The 18,905-nt window shown below is 48.0% G+C and overlaps 6 protein-coding genes across 6 annotated transcripts; 3 read left to right on the forward strand and 3 right to left on the reverse strand.

The window, feature by feature from the left end:
- Positions 1-351: 351 nt before the first annotated feature.
- F4813DRAFT_34983 (small nuclear ribonucleoprotein Sm D3) lies at positions 352-969 on the forward strand. Its single transcript, XM_049242229.1, has 2 exons — positions 352-625; positions 695-969. Exons 1-2 carry the CDS (start codon positions 517-519, stop codon positions 865-867), a joined length of 282 nt encoding a protein of 93 aa, XP_049100943.1. The 5' UTR covers positions 352-516; the 3' UTR covers positions 868-969.
- Positions 970-1,570: 601 nt separating this feature from the next.
- F4813DRAFT_35042 (uncharacterized protein) lies at positions 1,571-2,636 on the reverse strand. The gene is made up of 4 exons (XM_049242305.1): positions 2,461-2,636; positions 2,270-2,401; positions 1,994-2,177; positions 1,571-1,912 (listed from the first exon to the last, which is right to left on the reverse strand). Exons 1-4 carry the CDS (start codon positions 2,471-2,473, stop codon positions 1,876-1,878), a joined length of 366 nt encoding a protein of 121 aa, XP_049100944.1. The 5' UTR covers positions 2,474-2,636; the 3' UTR covers positions 1,571-1,875.
- Positions 2,637-3,884: 1,248 nt separating this feature from the next.
- On the reverse strand, positions 3,885-6,420 carry F4813DRAFT_388238 (tRNA synthetases class I (C) catalytic domain-containing protein; the record flags this gene model as incomplete). Its single annotated transcript, XM_049246675.1, has 3 exons — positions 3,885-4,934; positions 4,985-6,127; positions 6,187-6,420. The coding sequence occupies 3 exons, from the start codon at positions 6,418-6,420 to the stop codon at positions 3,885-3,887; spliced, it is 2,427 nt and encodes an 808-aa protein (XP_049100945.1).
- Positions 6,421-6,929: 509 nt separating this feature from the next.
- On the forward strand, positions 6,930-8,755 carry F4813DRAFT_355302 (tRNA methyltransferase complex GCD14 subunit). Its single transcript, XM_049242849.1, has one exon. It carries the CDS (start codon positions 7,003-7,005, stop codon positions 8,533-8,535), a length of 1,533 nt encoding a protein of 510 aa, XP_049100946.1. The 5' UTR covers positions 6,930-7,002; the 3' UTR covers positions 8,536-8,755.
- Positions 8,756-10,242: 1,487 nt separating this feature from the next.
- Positions 10,243-16,191, forward strand: F4813DRAFT_395444 (uncharacterized protein; the record flags this gene model as incomplete). Its single annotated transcript, XM_049247696.1, has 7 exons — positions 10,243-10,401; positions 10,453-10,493; positions 10,550-10,971; positions 11,130-11,477; positions 11,527-11,818; positions 11,944-12,293; positions 12,360-16,191. 7 exons carry the CDS (start codon positions 10,243-10,245, stop codon positions 15,779-15,781), a joined length of 5,034 nt encoding a protein of 1,677 aa, XP_049100947.1. The 3' UTR covers positions 15,782-16,191.
- A 253-nt stretch (positions 16,192-16,444) lies between these two features.
- On the reverse strand, positions 16,445-17,746 carry F4813DRAFT_380066 (FAD/NAD(P)-binding domain-containing protein; the record flags this gene model as incomplete). The annotated part of the gene is made up of 1 exon (XM_049245528.1): positions 16,445-17,746. One exon carries the CDS (start codon positions 17,744-17,746, stop codon positions 16,445-16,447), a length of 1,302 nt encoding a protein of 433 aa, XP_049100948.1.
- Positions 17,747-18,905: the final 1,159 nt, after the last annotated feature.

Genomic DNA, 18,905 nt, shown 5'->3' on the forward strand with positions numbered 1-18,905 from the left:
TAGGATCTTAAGAGGTAGGAGGACAGCTGGAGGATTACGGCGTCGCAACAGCCAAGTGAGTCAAATGGAGGGGCAGTCTCCGGAGCTTTTTTGGAGGGGCAAGTATCCAAGTACCTAGGTACCGATTCACGCAGGGTCCATTCCATCTATGTATACTAGGTAGGTACCTAGGTAGGTACCTATGTAATTTCCAACTTGCCAAGAGAAAAGGCGAGCAAAAATGGATAGGTAGGTAGGTATGGTGACTTGTGAAAGGTGGGTCTAAATTAAGCCACACAACGGAGCGGAAAATCCAATCTCCCACCTCGACTCAAGCTCCAAGCCTCAAGCCTCCAGCCTCCAGCCTTAGCAATTCGATTAATTTTAGGTCGTTTCCAATTGTTCATGCATCAATACACACACAATACCTTGAAAGCGTCGCGAACCGCATATACATAACGAACCTCAACCGCGCGCTATAGCCCTCTCCAATTACAGAAGGCCTTCTGCAATCGCTCTCTCTCCAGTTCAAGCAAGATGACGTCGACAATCGGTATTCCCATCAAGCTTCTCAACGAAGCGCAAGGTCATATCGTGACCTTGGAGATTACCTCGGGCCAGACGTATCGCGGCAAGCTACTTGAAGGTAAATCCGCGTTTTGTTTATCAATACGTACTTCACGGAATACCTCAAAGCTAATTTCTCTACGCGTAGCCGAGGACAACATGAACGTACAGCTCAAGGACATCACAGTCACGGCGCGCGACGGACGAGTAAGCCACTTGGATCAGGTGTATATCCGCGGCAGCCACGTGCGATTCTTTATCGTGCCCGACATGTTGAAGTATGCATCACGCATTTTTGGGAAGAAGCACCTTAAATACTAACGTCTACCATAGAAATGCCCCTATGTTTCGAAGTCGCAACGCGAGAGGTCGTGGTGTCGGTCTAGCCAGAGGACGAGCGACTGTTAGTAGAGCGAGAGCGAGCGGACGCGGAGGACGATGAGCTTGTGCGAATTAAGAAGCTGGCCGTTTCGACAATCACGGGCGTTTTTAAGGAGAACAGATGGGAAAAGTCTAAGACACCAATGTGCCAGCCAGTTATCGAGTGCTACTGGATACCGGTGGATGGCGTTGTTTACTACACTGCCGGCAAAGGAATAGCTGGAGAATACAGGGCTATATTGAGGGGCCTTATCCTCTTGCACTCTCAAGTAGGCAACCTGACGCTTGCTCGTTTTCAACTCCCTGCTGAACACTACGCAGCCGGTGTCACCGTCTAGAGAGATACTATTGCGATAGATTAGGGTGACCGATATGGGCGGGAAACGAAGATAATTACTGTCAGCATTTGGCGTATGTAAATTTTCTGAAATAATGAATTCACAGGTGGCACTATTTGATTGCTAAAACATGCTTGAATATTGATCTAGGATGCAGAGTTACGATAATTTCAGACAAACATATAGGTTAGGTAGTCAAGGGTTTGCTGTGAGGTATAGGACGAGGCACCTTAGCGAGAACACGTATAAAAGCTAGGCTCTTCCCTTGCTCATAAGCTCAATCAGTCAACCAAGTCATATATACAACACATAACTATAAAGCACATATAATTAACCATTCAAGACATGGCGGTTGAAGAAAAAAAAAGATTTCTAGAGCAATTCCTCTCTTGATCAGGAACTAGCCGTTACCCTAGCAGGGAGCTACTCTAAATAGAAGAATTCTAGAATGGAGACACTCGCTATGAGCAAAGTCTACAGCACTCTTCACACTCAATCTCCTCGGCAAGTATTTATTCATATTGATTTCATTCCATTCATTCATAGCTATCCATCTAGCTACATGCCGATTCCCAGTGCCCGCACACGAACCAAGGTGATATTCTCAGATCTAGTAGTCCATCGAGGGGTGGCGGTTGCTATTGTTCCTACGTAGCCCCAAAAACGTCAGCATTATATTCTACTTACGTCTTTATGCCTGACGAAAAGCACCGGGCGAGACTACTTACGGGTCGTACTGGTCCTGGTCGCCGTACTGGCTGTCATACAACTCCTCAGCTTGCTTCTTAGCGTGGTGCTTGGCCTTCTCGCGGTCTACAAAGTCTAGACCCTTCGTCTCGATGAGCTTGTCGACCTCGGCACCCGCGATGCCGGCGAGGAGCTCCTTGGCGAAGGCGTGGCTGACTGGCTGGCCTGTGAAGGGGTCGAGGTTAGGTAAATGTTTTACTAGTGGATGTATTCCAAGTTCTAATTGTAGATGCTTGCGTGATGTTGCGGTAGCTTACCCTCTTTGCGTTGGCGGTCCTCGAAGAGCTTCATGGCCTCGAAGGAGGCGGCGCCGCCGATGAACTCGTGGGACAGCTTCGACTCGTGAGGCTGGCCGTCGTAGACCTCGTCACGGGCGTTCTTGGCGTCGTCTGGTTGCAATTAGCTTTACAACACATGGCGGTGGGTAGCTTCTTAGCACTGAACATACCAAATCCGAACATGGTTGCTAGGTTATATTGATAAAATTGTCGTTAAAATGGTTTATTCGTCTTGTTTATTCTTCAAATTGTTGAGTTAAGTTGTCCAGCTAAGAATCAAAACTCAATGAAAGATGGATGACACATGCTTATATAGATAGATAGATACACATAGCTAACCTACCTAATGGAGTAGGTAGCTTCATCATAGGCTACCTCATTACAAACTTAGTTAGCGATGACATCTTCAAGTGGACCGAAGACGCTGCTGAAACCTGATCGGCTCGACCGGCACACGCATTAGGGGCTGGGGCTGCAACACGTAATGGACAGAAGAGAACAAACTAACTACTACACCTCCGCCTTTGTTGTAACAAATACGGGGGTATGCCGGTATAACGGAAAGGCGGAGTAGACCGTCTCTAGCCATTCCTGCGATGTGATTTGCCTGTATTCCAACATGAGCAGATAATATGTCACACCTTATATATGCATACCGCCAAGGATAGTAATACCTTGTAAAGCTCTTGTTTATGTATCTTGGATAATGTATCTTGGATAATAATAGCTCAACAAGCAATAGCTTTGAATTCCAACGCAAACGCATGTTGCTGAGTAAAGTGACTTGGTTCAGGTAATTTTATTTCCCAAGCCAAATGCTTATCCTCACCCCTCATCCACCAATAAATAATGGTAGAGTTAGGTACCGGCATCGACCTCGGGCTTACCTAGGTAGCACCTAGGTAGCACATGCTAACTTCACCTAAACCCATTGGACGCAAGGATGAAGTCTGAAACGATTCCAACAAGGTCACGATGTCAAGCAATCCTCAGGGTTGGCGGTGGACCGAGTTAGTATCTAGTATCCAACATGCGAGGGTTGGAATCACTGGATATCCTTACTCTGCGTATCGAAAGGGGGGCTTCGTAATCCAGCCACCACCATTGACATCATGCTGGTTTCGTCGTGAAGCTGTTACCCGCTGAACTTACGTACGACCATTATGCCATAAGAGGTGGGCTCGAGAGGGCTAGCGTCGGATCCAGAGATGCTGGATTTATTTGCAACTAGGACGTACGATGTAACTTGGAAGCACATGTGTGGTTGAAAGCGACAGGGTGCTTAAGCTAGGATGCCAAGCCGATACCCGGCTTGGCAAAGCTTGTTCGCAACCGCTGGGTCGAGAAAGTCAGGGGTTCGGACATGGGGAATCTAGCTCGTTTTATTGGTCCATCCGAGATCATGAAGCTTGTGAAATTATGGATGTAAATACAGCTATGTATCATGAGTGAACGAGACTAAAATAGATAAATGGAACTGCTTTTATGCCTATAGAAAGAATATATGATAGTTTATAGGTAATAACTAACGCAACCCAAAACCTGGTATCTTTTAATGCCATCTGTCTAGTTATGTAGATAGATCGCTCACGACTTACGCTGCACCCCCTCCAAACTTAGCCTTGTATTCTCCGTGTGCCTTCTTTTGCCTATCCCAGTCCTTCTTCAACTTTTTCAATTGGCTCTTAGCAACTTCACTACCGTCCTTCATCTTCGTAGGTAATCCTTCGGCATCCCATTCACTATACCGATCGTCACTCTTAAACATCTCCTCCGGCGCCACTTTTGCCTTTTCCCATTTTTCTTCTTCGGCTTTTTCTCTAGCAATTCTTGCTTCTTCCTTCGCACGTGCTTTCTCTGCTTCCTTGGCTGCCTTTTCCTCTCTTGCTGCGATCAACTCAGCTGCGGGAACAAATTTTATCAATGACGGCTGATCCGGTCGATCGTCTAAGTAGACTCCAAGATTGGTGAGATCAAAATCTCGCACCCGGTCGCTTAGGGTTAGGATTGACTTCTTCACTTCTGGTGATGCTGTCGGAGCCAGACGCCGGAGCTCATCGCGTAGCTTCGCCACTGCCCGTAGATATGGCAATGCCAATTGCTCTGGGTCTCTGGTTCCAGCACCAGCTAAAGAGTCAAACTGTAGATCTGGTGATTGAGAGAAAAGATTGGTGATAGTTTCGGAGGAAGGGAGCTTCAGAGCCCGCACGTCAGAATAGACGGTCTCATATACGGTCTTATATGGCTGTACGGCCGTTGTCGGATCTTGATTAGTCGCCGCGGCAGCAGAAACCCAGCCGAGACCTTCATAAGGAGGGCTCGCGTTCGCATCGAGACCAAGGATACCAACTATCTTGGTGATCCACCTTGCAATTGCTTCAACTGCTGGCAGGTCCACATCGGACTTTTGGGTGTTAATATGAACGTTGGCTTTTCTAATCACTTCCGCTATTGCTCGTAAGACTTGTGGCGTATCAAAAGAGTTAGAAAATGCTTCTTCGACGTCTTTCTTGGCTTGTTCTAAATCGGCTCGCAAGCCTTCTTGAGATTTATCATCAATCGAAAGTGCCTTCACACCGCCGTCTACAGTCGTCGAAGAGCCGGCTGCCTCAGCTAGAAGCGATTTTGTGTTCGTGAAAAAGTTCTGGTGGTATTAGTAGGCATTTGCAATGGAGGAACTACTATACAGCTTACATTGACCAGGCTTTCCCAGCTGTCGGCTTGGATTCTCATATCCGGTGATATTTCAACACCGTCGTTCCATCGGCCGAGAAGGAATACTATGCGCATTGACCGTGCTGTATATGTTGATGCCAACGCATCCTTGATTGTCTCGAAATTCTTGAGGGATTTGGACATTTTCGACCCAGAGATCGATAAGTGGCCCATGTGCAGGAAGTAGTTGACCCAGGTATGCTCATGACCGTGCTCGCAGAAATACGCCTCGCTTTGGGCCAGTTCATTGTCGTGATGCGGGAATGCCAGATCGATACCACCACTATGGAGGTCCATACGTGAACCTAGGACATCGGATGCCATTACTGAGCATTCAATATGCCACCCTGGTCGTCCATTGCCCCATTTGCTTGGCCAGTACGGTTCACCTGGCTTAGACTTCTTCCACAGTGCAAAATCACCGGCACTCTTCTTCCCGCCGAGGCTCTTAGATAAGGAGCCCTCGCCTTCTTCTTGTAACGCCTTGTCATTGCGACTATCCGGTCGTAGTCTTGCATATGTATTTCCCGCCTTCTCAAATGCTGCAATATCGAAGTAGACGGACCCCTCAGCTTCGTACGCATAACCCTTCTCGACAACCTTTTCGACGAATTTAGCGATTTGGGGCACATATTCGGTAACTCGCGTGACCACATCAGGACGAAGTACGTTTAGAGCATCCATATCGTCAGTAAATTCCCCCTCCATAAACTGGGTTAGATCGGTGAAGATTGACTGATCGCTCGTATCAATGGTTTCCTTATATAGGGAATCCAGATACGGCAGCAAGATCTCGTCGGCACCCCCGAATACCTGGTTACCACCGATAGCAATGACCGCGGTGGTCATATTACTTATGTGCATCTTCAGCTTTGCCTCGATGTCTCCCGGCTTGCCTTCTCCTGTCAGAGTACCCCCTGCCAATACATTTCCATACGCTGCATCTCTTCTCGGAATATAGTTGTTGACATCTAGCTCACCCTCGCCTTCGAGAAGCTTAGGGAGATTGCTCTTCGCATATTCTCGGAACGCAGCTTTCGCTAATTCTATGGTCTCGGCGTCTGTGTAGTTCTTTTGTTTCTCGAGGTCGAGCAAGCGTTGTCTCCGGGCTTTTATTATAATCTTATAACTATAGAGTTAGTGGTGTATTTTTATCCTTGATAACTAGATGATATTCGCACCTTATCGTCTACATCTGTAAAGTTCATAACGAACTTGACGTCGAATCCAAAGTAATGCAACAGGATACGTCGTATAATATCGGTCGAGACATAATTGCGCGCATGACCTAAATGGCTCTGGTCGTAAACAGTCGGGCCGCAGGCATACCAGGAGACTTTTCCCTTCTCAATTGGAACAAAAGGTACTGGTCCTCCTGGCTTTAGAGAGTTATGAACCCGGATCGTGGAAGACATGATGGGGTGTGTCGCAAAACCTCTACGTGGTAAGTATTGGGATGTGCGAGTATTAAATAGATGCCGCCTAGATACTCTAAAGAAGAGGAAGTTCATCAAGATGAACATACATGAGAGTAGGAGCAAAGGGGGAGGAGGGAAGGGGGCTTGTCATAAATAATTTGGAGTCAGCTATACAAAAGACAATGTCGCAATTTGGGTTGGCACCGCAGAAAAGTACCTAACATGCCACAATGCCGCAGCTAAATTAAGCCCTCGTAGGTTAGGTAGGTACTTCACCACATGATAGATACCTAACCTGTGTTATAGAGCACCTTCCTTTACGAAATACGCAGCCTTGCAAATTATCGGGATTCTAGGTTCCGCTACCCCTCCATCTCATGCCTCAAAGTAGGTAGTAGATAACGTTATCGATTACCAAAAGTGCCCCTCCATCCCAGCCTTACCCAGGGGTTTTTTTTTCTTAGCCTCGATAAATACATGGTATATTCATTCAATTCTTTCATATACGCAGCCTCAACACCTCATTTTTGTCGATTGCGAGCTAGTTGATACTGCATACTCGGAACGAATTACATTAATATGTCGGCTGTCTCCCCATTTCTCGATCCTGGCCCTCGGACGACATTAAATACATTGGTTCTAGCTCATCTATCTCGAGATAGCATTCAGCCTATTTACTTAAGAGAAGCTTCTGGTACAACTGACGGATATGTTGAAGGGCCAGTTTTAAATACGCGATTTGGCTCATTTCCATATTCAACTTTACTCGATAAGCCTTGGGGTTCGCAGATACGCGCCTCGGTCGTGGACACCGGCTCTAGAGGTAGAAAGCTGAAACTTGAAAGCAGCGCAAATGGCGAAAGGCTAGATAATAGTACAGAGGATGTTGTATCGAGCACAGCGGCGGCCAAGGACGTCAAGACGGCACCAAGTGGTTTCGTCCACATTCTACCTCCTACCCCTGAGTTATGGACAACGAGTTTACCACATCGAACTCAAGTAGTATATACACCTGACTACAGCTACATTCTTCACCGGATCCGCGCTCGTCCTGGTATGAAAATAATCGAGGCTGGAGCGGGGAGCGGTAGTTTTACGCACGCTTCCGCCAGGGCCGTTTATAATGGTTACCCCAAAGGCGCAGACGATGCGAAGGGCAAAGTTTTCAGTTTCGAGTTTCACCAAGATCGATATCAGAAGATGCAAAAGGAAATTGAGGATCATCGCTTAGATGGAATCGTTCAGATTACCCACAGAGATGTCTATAATGATGGCTTTCTTGTCGACGGCGAAAGTCCCGGAGCTGAATGCGTCTTCCTCGACCTACCAGCACCTTGGAAGGCACTTCCCCATCTAGCGAGAAGCAGACCAACACCCTCTCAACTCTCAAGCAGCGGACTAGATGATCTTCAAGATACTGGATCTGAATGGAAATCCCCGCTTCGTCCGGATCGGACTGCCTATCTTTGCACTTTCTCCCCGTGCATTGAACAAGTTACTAGGACCATTGACGTCATGCGCCGCTTAGGTTGGATGGAAATCGAAATGGTTGAAGTTGCACATAAAAGGATAAATGTCATGCGAGAGCGGATTGGGTTAAACTTACCCGCGGGGGATCGAAATGCGAGCCAGACAGCAGCAAACGTTGCAGAGGCTATCGCCAAGTTACAGGAAGTCGAAGGTCGAATCAAGAATTTCCGCGGTCAATCTCGTGACGACGATGTTGAGATGGGTGAAGATGACGAGGCGACGGTCGATAGCAATCCTATCGATAGCAATAAAACATCTATGCTAGGCAATGAAGCCGAAAATGCTCGATCGGTTAAACCCTGGATGATAGGGAGAGTGATTCATCGGACAGAACCCGAGATCAAGACGCATACTTCATATCTCGTCTTCGCATTGCTGCCGCAGGAATGGACAGAAGCGCAAGAAGCGGCGGCTTTTGAAAATTGGCCATGCGGCCAGGAAAGCAAAGTTATCGGAAAATTAGATAAGGAAGCGCGGAAACAAGAGAAGCGAGAATTGCTCGAGGGAAAGAAGAGGAAGAAGGATGCGGATAGCAGATCCGAAGCCGAGCGCCCTCTACCAAAGAAGAGTAAAACGCCATAGATGGAAAACTTAAGATACATAGATAAAGCATATGATACCCCGGCCTATATGGTCATTAAATTAATCTGACACGAACTCCTATTTGTCTCGATAGTTATAAGATGTTGTATATTCTAAAGAGCAAAGCCTCGTAGCAATATTCTAAGTAACGCTAAACACCAAACGACGTCTTGCGTGATATGTTGGAAATATCACGACAGCCACGGCAAGTTACAAGAATTTAATGGATAAATATTTCAGGCATTTAAAACAGATATAAAAAGTTGCCTATCGTTTCATCAAAGCGGCTTGATGCACGAAATCGCCACTAGGTTACGGAGCAGTATTTCAACAAAAACATCTGAAAGGGGCAAACTGGTGCTAATAATAGCATATGTAGTTACATACCTGTTATACCTTGAGGTAGGTATCCAACTTTTTCTAGATTTTATGTATTAAACCCTTGGCGTTGCCATATTCATACAGAATAACGTAAACATTTAAGTTTATTACAAGTCTTATTACACGGTGCCCTTCTTGATGTGTTAGCGAAGACGAGAAGATTACCTATTTACGACGCGAAACATTTCAGGTACCATGTGCAATATGTAATAGTACTAGCTCTAGAACAAGCCAATAATAAGAATAGAAATGCCATTAATCATTAGGTAATGGGGCTCTTTAATGAGGCTGGCACTGTTTCATTAATTAATGGAGTAAACAGCATGCGTTTTTGACCCTTGTAATTGGCCTTAATTCTTTTTAAACGAAGGATCCGCGCCTTGGTACGGAATATTCAACTTCTAGAAGTACATCCGCCCGTCTTCAAACCTCTTTCATTTCAAACTCGGTATCCTCTGACCTAGAGAGTTGGGAGGGGCTAGGCTGTATAATCGAGGGCCAGGTGAAGTGCCTAACACCGTATACAGTTCTTTAGTAGGTCAGTTGATCAAGACATCGCTAACATACCTGCGGCTTTATCGACCTTGAATTATGTTGTCATCCTTGAGCTCGAACATTGGAAGAGGCTGCGAACAGCCTATCCGCGACGAAGTTGGATTAGGAGCTTTAAGCCGCGAGTCTTGTCGTATGGCAGAATCTCAGGACATTGATGGAATGGCAGCTACAGCTAAACCACCGCAAGATTCAAATAAAATGTGCTGTGCTGCTCACGTCCTCCCAAATCCCAGATCTATATCGTTCTCCAGTAAAGACTAGAATTTTTTAAGCAATAGGACGCCAAGTTTTATCCAAGTTCTCAACCCATAAAAGCTCCTTCTATCTTGGCATGTTTCGCTTCGGCTGGTCCTTAACTGATGGCATCGTCTCGCTAGAGTATAGGAGATTACGCGTCACACGGAGATGATCTCGGTTTATCTTATTATGTGATATTGACATCACCACCGCTAATAATACATTACCTCTTACCAGGTATCGTCAAGTTATCAAGCTTCTTACTGGTGGCTCTAGCCAGTATAATGTCTCCACTCAGGTCAAAGTCTAGATTTTGTTAAGTCTACGGAAATTCCATTGAATCCCATTGTATCTTTGCTTCAACTACACACTTGGTGCTTAATATTCTCTTCCGCGAGAAAATAATAGCCGTTCTCTATTCAGTCTGTCCTGGTAGTGTTTTTGTCTTTGCCCTGGCGGCCTTACGATCGTTCAAAACTTAGTCCGGATCAAGATACCTACAAGTTTTATATCCACATTACTAATATCATAGTCATGTCAGAATACTCGTGTCCAGTATCTGGCTCCGTTGGAGGAAGATGTCCTGTCGGACATGCAGATTCAAGCAGAAGCAGAAGTAATAGTCGAATGGGACCTCGGGGTTGCGCCTTTTCAGGATATAGCCAACCAGTAGACCTTCATGCAGCCTTTAATGTACGTTAAGTTGTAAGCCTAAAGTCGTCGATAACCAGCTAATGGCAATAGATTCCGCGGGGCGTCGATGCCGGGGAATGGCTCCGGATGAGGTATGAATTCGAGAATAGACTGACTGACTTACAACAGCTAAAAATGGCCTATGTAGAGAACGCAAATCGATAAATCAGTTGCTTTATACAAACATTCCATCGGTCCAGGAAATTGACGCGGTAAAGACTCAAGCAGAGCTCGATGCCTTCAACGTTCGAGAGCAAGATTTACTAGCCGTAGCGTTAGGCGCGCCAGCAAGGCAGGTTATGCTAAGAGCAGAGGAGATCGGCCCAAAAACTGGTTGGTTAGATGGCTATCTCAGCGCAGAGCACGGGTTCTGCCCACCGGACTACGAAGAGGCCGCCGGCGCATTAGCAAGGACTCCCGGCCGGGTATGGGCCGATCTCTGCGAGCGTATGCCCGGTTGCGTTGCAAGAGGGCGTGTCCAAGAATCCGTTGCAGCGCTTCCCCTCGTCGAAGGAACCAAAGAGGTGATCCCGGACCAAGCGTTGTGGGCAGCTCTAGTAGCTTTAGGGAGTAAGTATGCGTTATAGTAGCTTGTTGCCCCTTGACCCCTTGCTTTCTTTAGACACCGCAAAACTAGCACGATTTTGCCATATGCTCGTGGATTATTCTTCATTACACATACCCCTATCCCCTCTATACTCTATGAATACTGACATTGAACTCCATAGTGATATGCTCAATTTATCGCTTCGAAGAAAAGTATGATGGTAGCGACGGTATTACTTCTACGCGTACTAAGAAGAAGAGGCCCAACGTCCCAATGGGCGATGAGTTTGGTGAGGAGTTGGTTGGTATCCCGCGGTGTGTAGCTTTGCCGTATTACCAGATCTCACGACGCATGGGCCGGACTCTCCCTCATCTTACCTTCCCCGACCAGTCCTCTTACAACATCAAGATCCGAGATCCTACCTCGACCTATCCCTATATTGCACGCTCTGAGAATATAGATCTTCGTTGGCCTATGTTTGGCGAGAAAGCCGAGGTAGCTTTCCTGAAAGGTTGCGCTGACACGTCAGGTAAGCATAGCATCCTATCCATTTTCCGTTCAAATATTGATCTTCACAGCGTCCTTCCAACATGGCCCAGACGCAATTGCTGCGTGTCAAGAGCACGTCATGAACAGGAACGTAGAAGGACTTCTTCGTGAGATGATTCGACTAAAGGAAATTCTAGAACGGATGCCTAATGCTTTTCATTCTATCAATGTTAACCCGAACTCGGGAGAGAACTATGTCCCGGTTCATCAGTGGGTTCGTTGGGCCAAATTTTCTGCGCCTTTATCCAGAAGATGTCCAGCTTCTTCAGGTTTACAATTTCCTCCATATCTGGTAATGGATGCATTTCTAGGACGGAAGAAGTAAGTTAGACAGTCATGAGAGAAAGACTCCAGGGGTAGCATTGCTACTGGGATAACTGGTCTCAATACTTATTCCCACACCTTTCAATTTATAATAAAGGGGTACAGCTTCTAATTATTAATAGGTACACATCCTTCCTCGGTGCAGAGGGCGTACATCTGAGGGCCTGGCTTCCTTCTAACCTTCGAGCCTTTATTGCTGCCATTGAGTATCACTACCGCATCCCCGAATTCGTCCAGCAGTCTGGCGACCCACGACTGATGGGTGTGTTGGACGGCATTATCGAGGCATACACAGGCGAGCGGGGTTTCATGGGCACTCATCGTTACAAAGTCTTTGGTATTCTAGAGATCGCTGCGAAGACAGGACGTACCGAAACGAACGGCCTATCTGGTGCTGCAGATGCGTCGCGTCCATGGGAGGAAACCCACAAGCAGTTCTCAGATGCTATGAAAGAACGTCTTGAACCATATCGTAAGTCACAGATACACGCAGAAAGAGATTTCCGTCCCAGAAGCTAACGCTGTGTGTGATATGTAGGTGGGAGTCTGCCGGTCGAGCCACATCAGATGAGAGGTACCTTTGAAGAATGCCGTTATGTGACCAGAGTCCTCAACCGATCCCATGTCGACTCTGACTCCACGAGATCAATTGCCTTGGTAACTCTAGATATCCAAGATACGGGAATAACTTTCATGGCTGGAGACCGTCTCGCAGTCATGCCCCTTAACAGCTGGGAAGAATGTGCTAAGGTTGCCGCCGCTTTAGGATTGGAGACTCGTATCGACGATCCGGTCGATGTTACCGGGACATGGTCTCGATTCGAGCAGCATCTAGCGTCTGTTAGAAGAACAACAGCAAAGAAACTGACTGTAGCTGATATACTTCGTCGAGGTCATCTAGCACCCATTACTAAAGAGCTCGCCCTAAAGATACATGGCCTCGTTGCTGCTTCCTCGAACACCGTCCTTCAAGTCTTGGCCACTGACGAATGGCCCGTCCGAGGCTCGCTAGGTGATTTACTGCAGGGCGCGCTTATGGATACTCCAGCGCAAATATGGGATAAGGCATTCAACCTCGACAACCTTTCATGGCTGGCCGATCTCATCCCGGTCGAAGTGCCTCGCACATACTCTATAGCCAGCTATACAGACGAGCTTCTCCCAAGTACCGTTGACTTGGCCATCTCGCGTGCCGAGTACAAACTTTGCTCTACATTTTCCAAGCAAGATGACATAAATCGTGCTGGCGTCTCAAGTGGCTTCTTTAACCCCCACCCCCCATCAGACGATATGGTATCTGACGACGAGATTCTTGTCGGCGTATCCCGGCCTCTGGCTTTCCATCTGCCTTTGGATAACATGGCTCCCTGTGCGTTCTTCGCCGGTGGCAGCGGAATCGCCCCATTCCGAAGCTTCTGGCAATATCGCCTGAATACCAGTGGCTTGTCTGGGGGCAAGAATCACTTATACTTGGGTGTTCAGTCGCGCGAGAAATTTTGCTTTGAGGATGAGCTGAGAGAGTACGTGAATGCGGGTTTTATGGAAGTTCATGTAGCCTTCTCGAGGGATTCCCGCGGCCTCGCTTACGACCCGCACACACACGACCTGGTTGAGAGGCATATCCCTCCTCGCTACATCGATACACTAATCGTTGAGCAAGGTGCCCCTATATCGGATCTCGTCATGTCGAAAAAGCAGGGAGGTTTAGGCGGGTACCTCTACGTGTGCGGCTCTGTTGCTGTCTTTGATTCTGTGATGAACGGAATCCGCAAAGCAATCTATACTCACTGCACAGCAACTATGGAAAATGTCGACCTTATCATCAATAAAGCCTTCGCGGAGAGACGATTCATGCTCGACGTTTTCATGACCCCTAAGCCCCTCCCTTGCAACCTACCAACAATCCCATTATCTCAACTCGCTCAACATACTGGCCATAGGCCGGGATCGCGTATGTGGATTGGAGTTCACGAGAGCGTATACGACGTCACAGACTTTGGCCCTATGCACCCAGGAGGCATACAAATGATTAAGTCCAATGCTGGCGTAGACTGTTCCAAGTCCTTTGACAATCTAGCTCATACCAACAATCCTGAAGTTTCCAGTCTCTTGACCAAGTATTTCGTCGGACACCTAACACCAAAACCCGACTACCAAGGTGGCGAGGAAGAAATATCTGCTCTGTATGATCTGTGGGCAGGTTATCTACGTACCACGGTTGAAACGCTGGTAGCACATCAGATAGAGATGTACGAAATCCAGGGTGCTTCACTAAAATCATCCTCGGCTTACGACCCATCTGGGTCTTCCAATATCTGGCTCCGTGAAGACCTACCCAACATCATCGCCATTCGCACCTTTTATGGCTACCAGAGCAGATTACTACAAGGGGGTTTTACCGCCCTGTTCGGCGCGAAGCTGCAAGAACTGGTACTCAAGCTCTCATTCAGTCTCGCCAACGCCAACGCCAACGCGGGTGGTTCTGGAGCAAACATCCAACTACCAGACGTGCTGGGAGCTGTCGCACGTGCGAATACTAGTTCGGATGCTATACAGTGTACCAACGAAGTAGCACTTGTTGGCCAGTTCATCTGCGGCACCTCAGATGCCCTCCGTTTCCACGAGCGTGGTGTCTTCGCTTACGCAGCCAAGAGTGTAGAGCTAGACATAGAATTGCTAGAGGATCTCCGCCAAGAAATAGGCATTGGCATGGACGCTTTTGACAGTATTGCGAGCACATATAGCTCGTCCGACAAGATGCAGGACCCGGATTTCGATGCCAACCGTCTCACGGCTCTGTCGACCTTCCTTCTCCAGATCCTTGAGCGAATCTCACGCCGTCTAGGGATCTTCTATGCTCAACTTGCCCAGTGCTCAGTCTACAGGCCAGAGCTCGAGCGCAACCCGGCCAGAACCCGATGGGCTCTCGTGCGACGGTGTATTTGGGATGGAAGTTTGTTTATTATGGCACACAAAGCCGCCGCTGATGTTCTCACGGCGGGACAGCATTCATCGTACTACGTGTCCCGTGCTAATCCCAACCAGAACGTCGATTTCGACAGCGTCATGTCTCAAGTACGAGCAACCTTGGGCTCGGCACAAATCGAATTCCAGCCAAGCATGCCGAAGCAACCTCTCACGCTAAACGCCATACACCAGGCCCGAGGGAGGAGCTCGGGAGACGCGAGCGCAGCCGCAATGCGGGATAACGCAGGTTCTTTGCTGGCAATGAACAGTTTTGTAGAGAAGAACAATAAAGCAATTCGTAGGCTCAGCAAGATGCCTCCGATGCCTATGAGCTTCGAAGAACTACAGAGGTCCGCCCTAGGACATACCGGTCTCCATACGCCGCCAGCAGACACTCCCGAAATGAGCGCCCTGATGACAGGCCTCAGCGTCAAAGACCTATCCGGCCACGCTACCAGACTCCCCACTCCCCCGTCCAGCCGTGGATCCAGCCGTTCTACATCCCTGGTCCGCCGCCCCTCTAATAATAGCATGTCGTCCTCAGCCGAGATGCTCCTCAGCAAGCTTAACCAATCCCGAGCTCTCCACAGCCGCCAGAGCTCTTCCATAACCCATCACACGCCACACCTATCTCCACATCCCGAGCAGCCGCAACACCTGCCGCACTACCCCGTGATCGGCGGCCACCCCACGCAGCCCGTGCCCGGCCAGCCCAAGACCAACGCCCACGCGGCGCTAAGCTCCGCGATGGGACAGCTAAACACGCGGCGTCCGCGCAGCGACGCGCCGGCGTCTCTGTCTAGGTCCGTGTCTGCCACGTCTGCTACAAACTCGCGCGTCCGGTCTACATCGAGGTCCAGCGCGAGGAGCGTTGCGGGTCACGACCATACCCATACTCGCGGACACGTCTCCATGCAATCTATCACGTCGCTGCGCACGTTCAAGCTCAGGGGCCTGGCGGATGCGGGGGAGAGGTTTGCGCCGGCGACTTAGGGGGATATGGTAGGTTGGGTTGGGGGGATGGTTAATTCGAAATAATAGGAAACAGGTTAATGGGTATATATATATATATATATATGTGTGTGTGTGTGTGTGTAGCTTATTCGTATATCGTGTCGAGTTGTATAAAAAATAATAGAGCATTGGAACATTTAGATATATGGTTAGATAAAAAAAATGAACATGCTGGTCATTAGAGATATTGTTCATTACCTATGCATTGTACGACTACCTGGTATTATTCGGGAATTCTAGTTTGTTTTCCGCCCATGTTCTAGGGCTACTTTGATGTAGAAAAAGGAGAACAATTATACTACTCGACACTCTCTAGGTACCCAAATGAGATAATACTTCTTTTTAACATGAACAATATATTAGACATACCTTAGGTTCCTTTCTATACTGGTGCTCATATAAGTAGGTAGTATCATAATTAGAACACATCGAACATGCGTCTAGATAGATGGCAGTTCTATGTACTCCTAAGCTTTCTTATGTTTGTATGTATCATTACAATTACCTATCTCACCATAAGGTAAGAGGGCGACGACAAGACCTTGCATATTTGAATATATTGTAAAAGCCTATGTTGCTTAGAACCAAATAAATCATGAAAGAATGTCTAGTGTCAATAACCTTACCTCCCTGTAACAAGTCTTAGTTCTTCAGAACTCCGTTCGTCCTCCCACCGGTCTCCCCATTAGCCATATCCAATCTCACAAACGCCTTTAGGGCCGCCTCATTCTGCCCCTTAACATCAAACTCGTTCGTAAAAGCCGCCATCTCGCTAAAAAACTTCATCATCCTCGCCGGATCCCCGTGCATGCCGTCCTCAGCATACGCATACACCCGTCCAAACTTGCGCGCGAGATCCACAACCGCCTGGCTCCGCGGCCTCCGAACTTCGTCGAAGGCTCGAAGAGCATGCTCGACCTGCCCCGGACGCTCGACGTGAGCGAGGAGGTAATCGAGCACGGCCGCGTCTTCGAGAGCTTGGGCTGCACCATTGCCGGCGAACGGCATCGAGGTGTGCGCTGCGTCGCCGAGCATAGCGACACGGCCTCGCGCGTAGTATGGCGCGTGGTCATGGTCTGCTATCGTCCAGGATGAACTTGTGTCCTTGGCTACCATCTGCACTATCTGCTGGGCCTCTTCGCTGTAGTCGGCGTACAAGGCTGGGTCGAGCGGTGGGGCACGGCCGTCGATCGTCGAGAAGAAGGCACCACGCACAGCGACGCCGGCGCTCAGACGTGTGTTCTTATTTAATGGGATGCAGTTGATGTGGCCTCTTGGTCCGAGGATAATGGGAACATTCGTGGTCCACTTGGGGTTAATCTGCTTCCTCGCCTCATCAGTCGGCACCATAGTCCGGTAGATCTGCCACCCGTCGTGGTTTTTGGGCGACGTAGCGGGATGGTCTGCCCCGAGAAGGTAGCTACGGGTCACACTGTGTACTCCGTCTGCCCCTAGGAGACAATCAACCTCGACCTCGGTTCCGTCTTGGAAGGTCAGGTGGACATTAGGCTTGCTAGAGACTCGCTCTTTAACATCGACGAGTTTCTTACCAAAGCTGATGGTTTCCTTTGGAATTAGTGCTAGAAAGCCCTCCAGTAAATCAGCTCGACTGACTGTCTTTCTTCCCTTCGCCCTACCAAGTTCCGCTACCAGCTGGCCTTTATGTGGCCCCTGTCCTAGGATTACCTCGGTTGCCATCTCTTGATCCTCGTCGCCCATAGACAGAGCCATATCAGAGTACGCCTGTCTTACTTCAGGTCCGATAAGTGCCATTGCCTTAATGGCATTAAGATGAAGGGCCAGGCCCGCACCAATATCTTTGTAAGCCGAGACCGACTCATAGACATGAACATCAATATGCCGTTTCTTAACCAAGCCCGCTGCGAGGGCAAGGCCAGCAATACCGCCTCCTACAATTGCAACTTGAATCCGGTTCTTCGCCATTATTAGAATAATGATTGCAACCATAGAATCCAGCTATGACACGCAAATATTAAGAGATGCTGACATATAAACATTTAAACTTTGTGAGATAACCTGAACGCGCAAGCGACAACGTCACTAGGTTAGGTCTCTCCTCTCAGACCCAAACCCATCGATAACTCGCAAGACTCGGGCATACCGAAGACATACTTAAACTGGCGTATGCCCATACCTGAGGCAGTTGTCCTGGGACTCTCAAAAAGGGAGTGACGCAATGTAGATAGAATATCTACCTGTAAGCCTACCTGTAATAGACACCGAAAGTTAGACGAGATGACATCTCATAACTGGTCTAATTCCATTTAGGCATATCGGCCATTAATACTTGGACTCGTCCAAGTCAAAAAACCTCTACAACCGTGGATAGGTAGTCCTGTAAACTGTAAATTATTTCGATAGTGCAAGAATATAGGGACAAGCCCCTTTCCCTTCGAAAATAGACCACCTAGTGCATCGGGGTATACGAATTAACCCAGGTATGAGCACCGTGTTAAGGCCCCGAAAAAGCATAGGACCTTGTTGCACATAGAATTATGTTCCGTTCTACCGGTAGATAATGAACCAACATTTTGGGTCGACTTCTACGACTTCGAGGCATGTGAACGGGCGTCTGCTAGCCTGAGGGTTTAGTTGGGGATATACGAATGTAAGCTTCGTCATGATTCTAGCGTCATACAAATAGAACCAGTGGCTTAGGACTCTTCTTCGAGAAAACAAATTCTCCAGTTTAGCTACTACGGTTGTGATGTATAGGTATGGAGCAATGCCACATGGTGGACGATGAAGCGTTTCCCAAAGCAAATACACACGCTTGCCAATGATCTGCGGGAATCTTATCAGATCAAAAGTCCCCCGATGATTGGGACAGGGCTGACAAGTGGATTTCTCGTCAGGCTTATGATATGAGGTTATGCATGTTGCAACTGCAGTGCTCAGTCGTGGCGTGACCGGCAGCCAATGCATCCGGAATTGTTGAGGCCAGGGATATTTTCATTAAGCGAGAAATGCAAAGGAAAAAAGAAAAGAAAAAACGCGGAATATCGAAGTTTCCATGTCAGCCTCGGCCTCGACTCGCGGTGTAGAAACAGTGGGCGAATCCAGGGGCATGGTACGATAGATG

Source organism: Daldinia decipiens (assembly GCF_022478715.1).
Source record: "Daldinia decipiens strain CBS 113046 unplaced genomic scaffold F4813scaffold_11, whole genome shotgun sequence".
NCBI classification, from domain to species: Eukaryota; Fungi; Ascomycota; class Sordariomycetes; order Xylariales; family Hypoxylaceae; genus Daldinia; species Daldinia decipiens.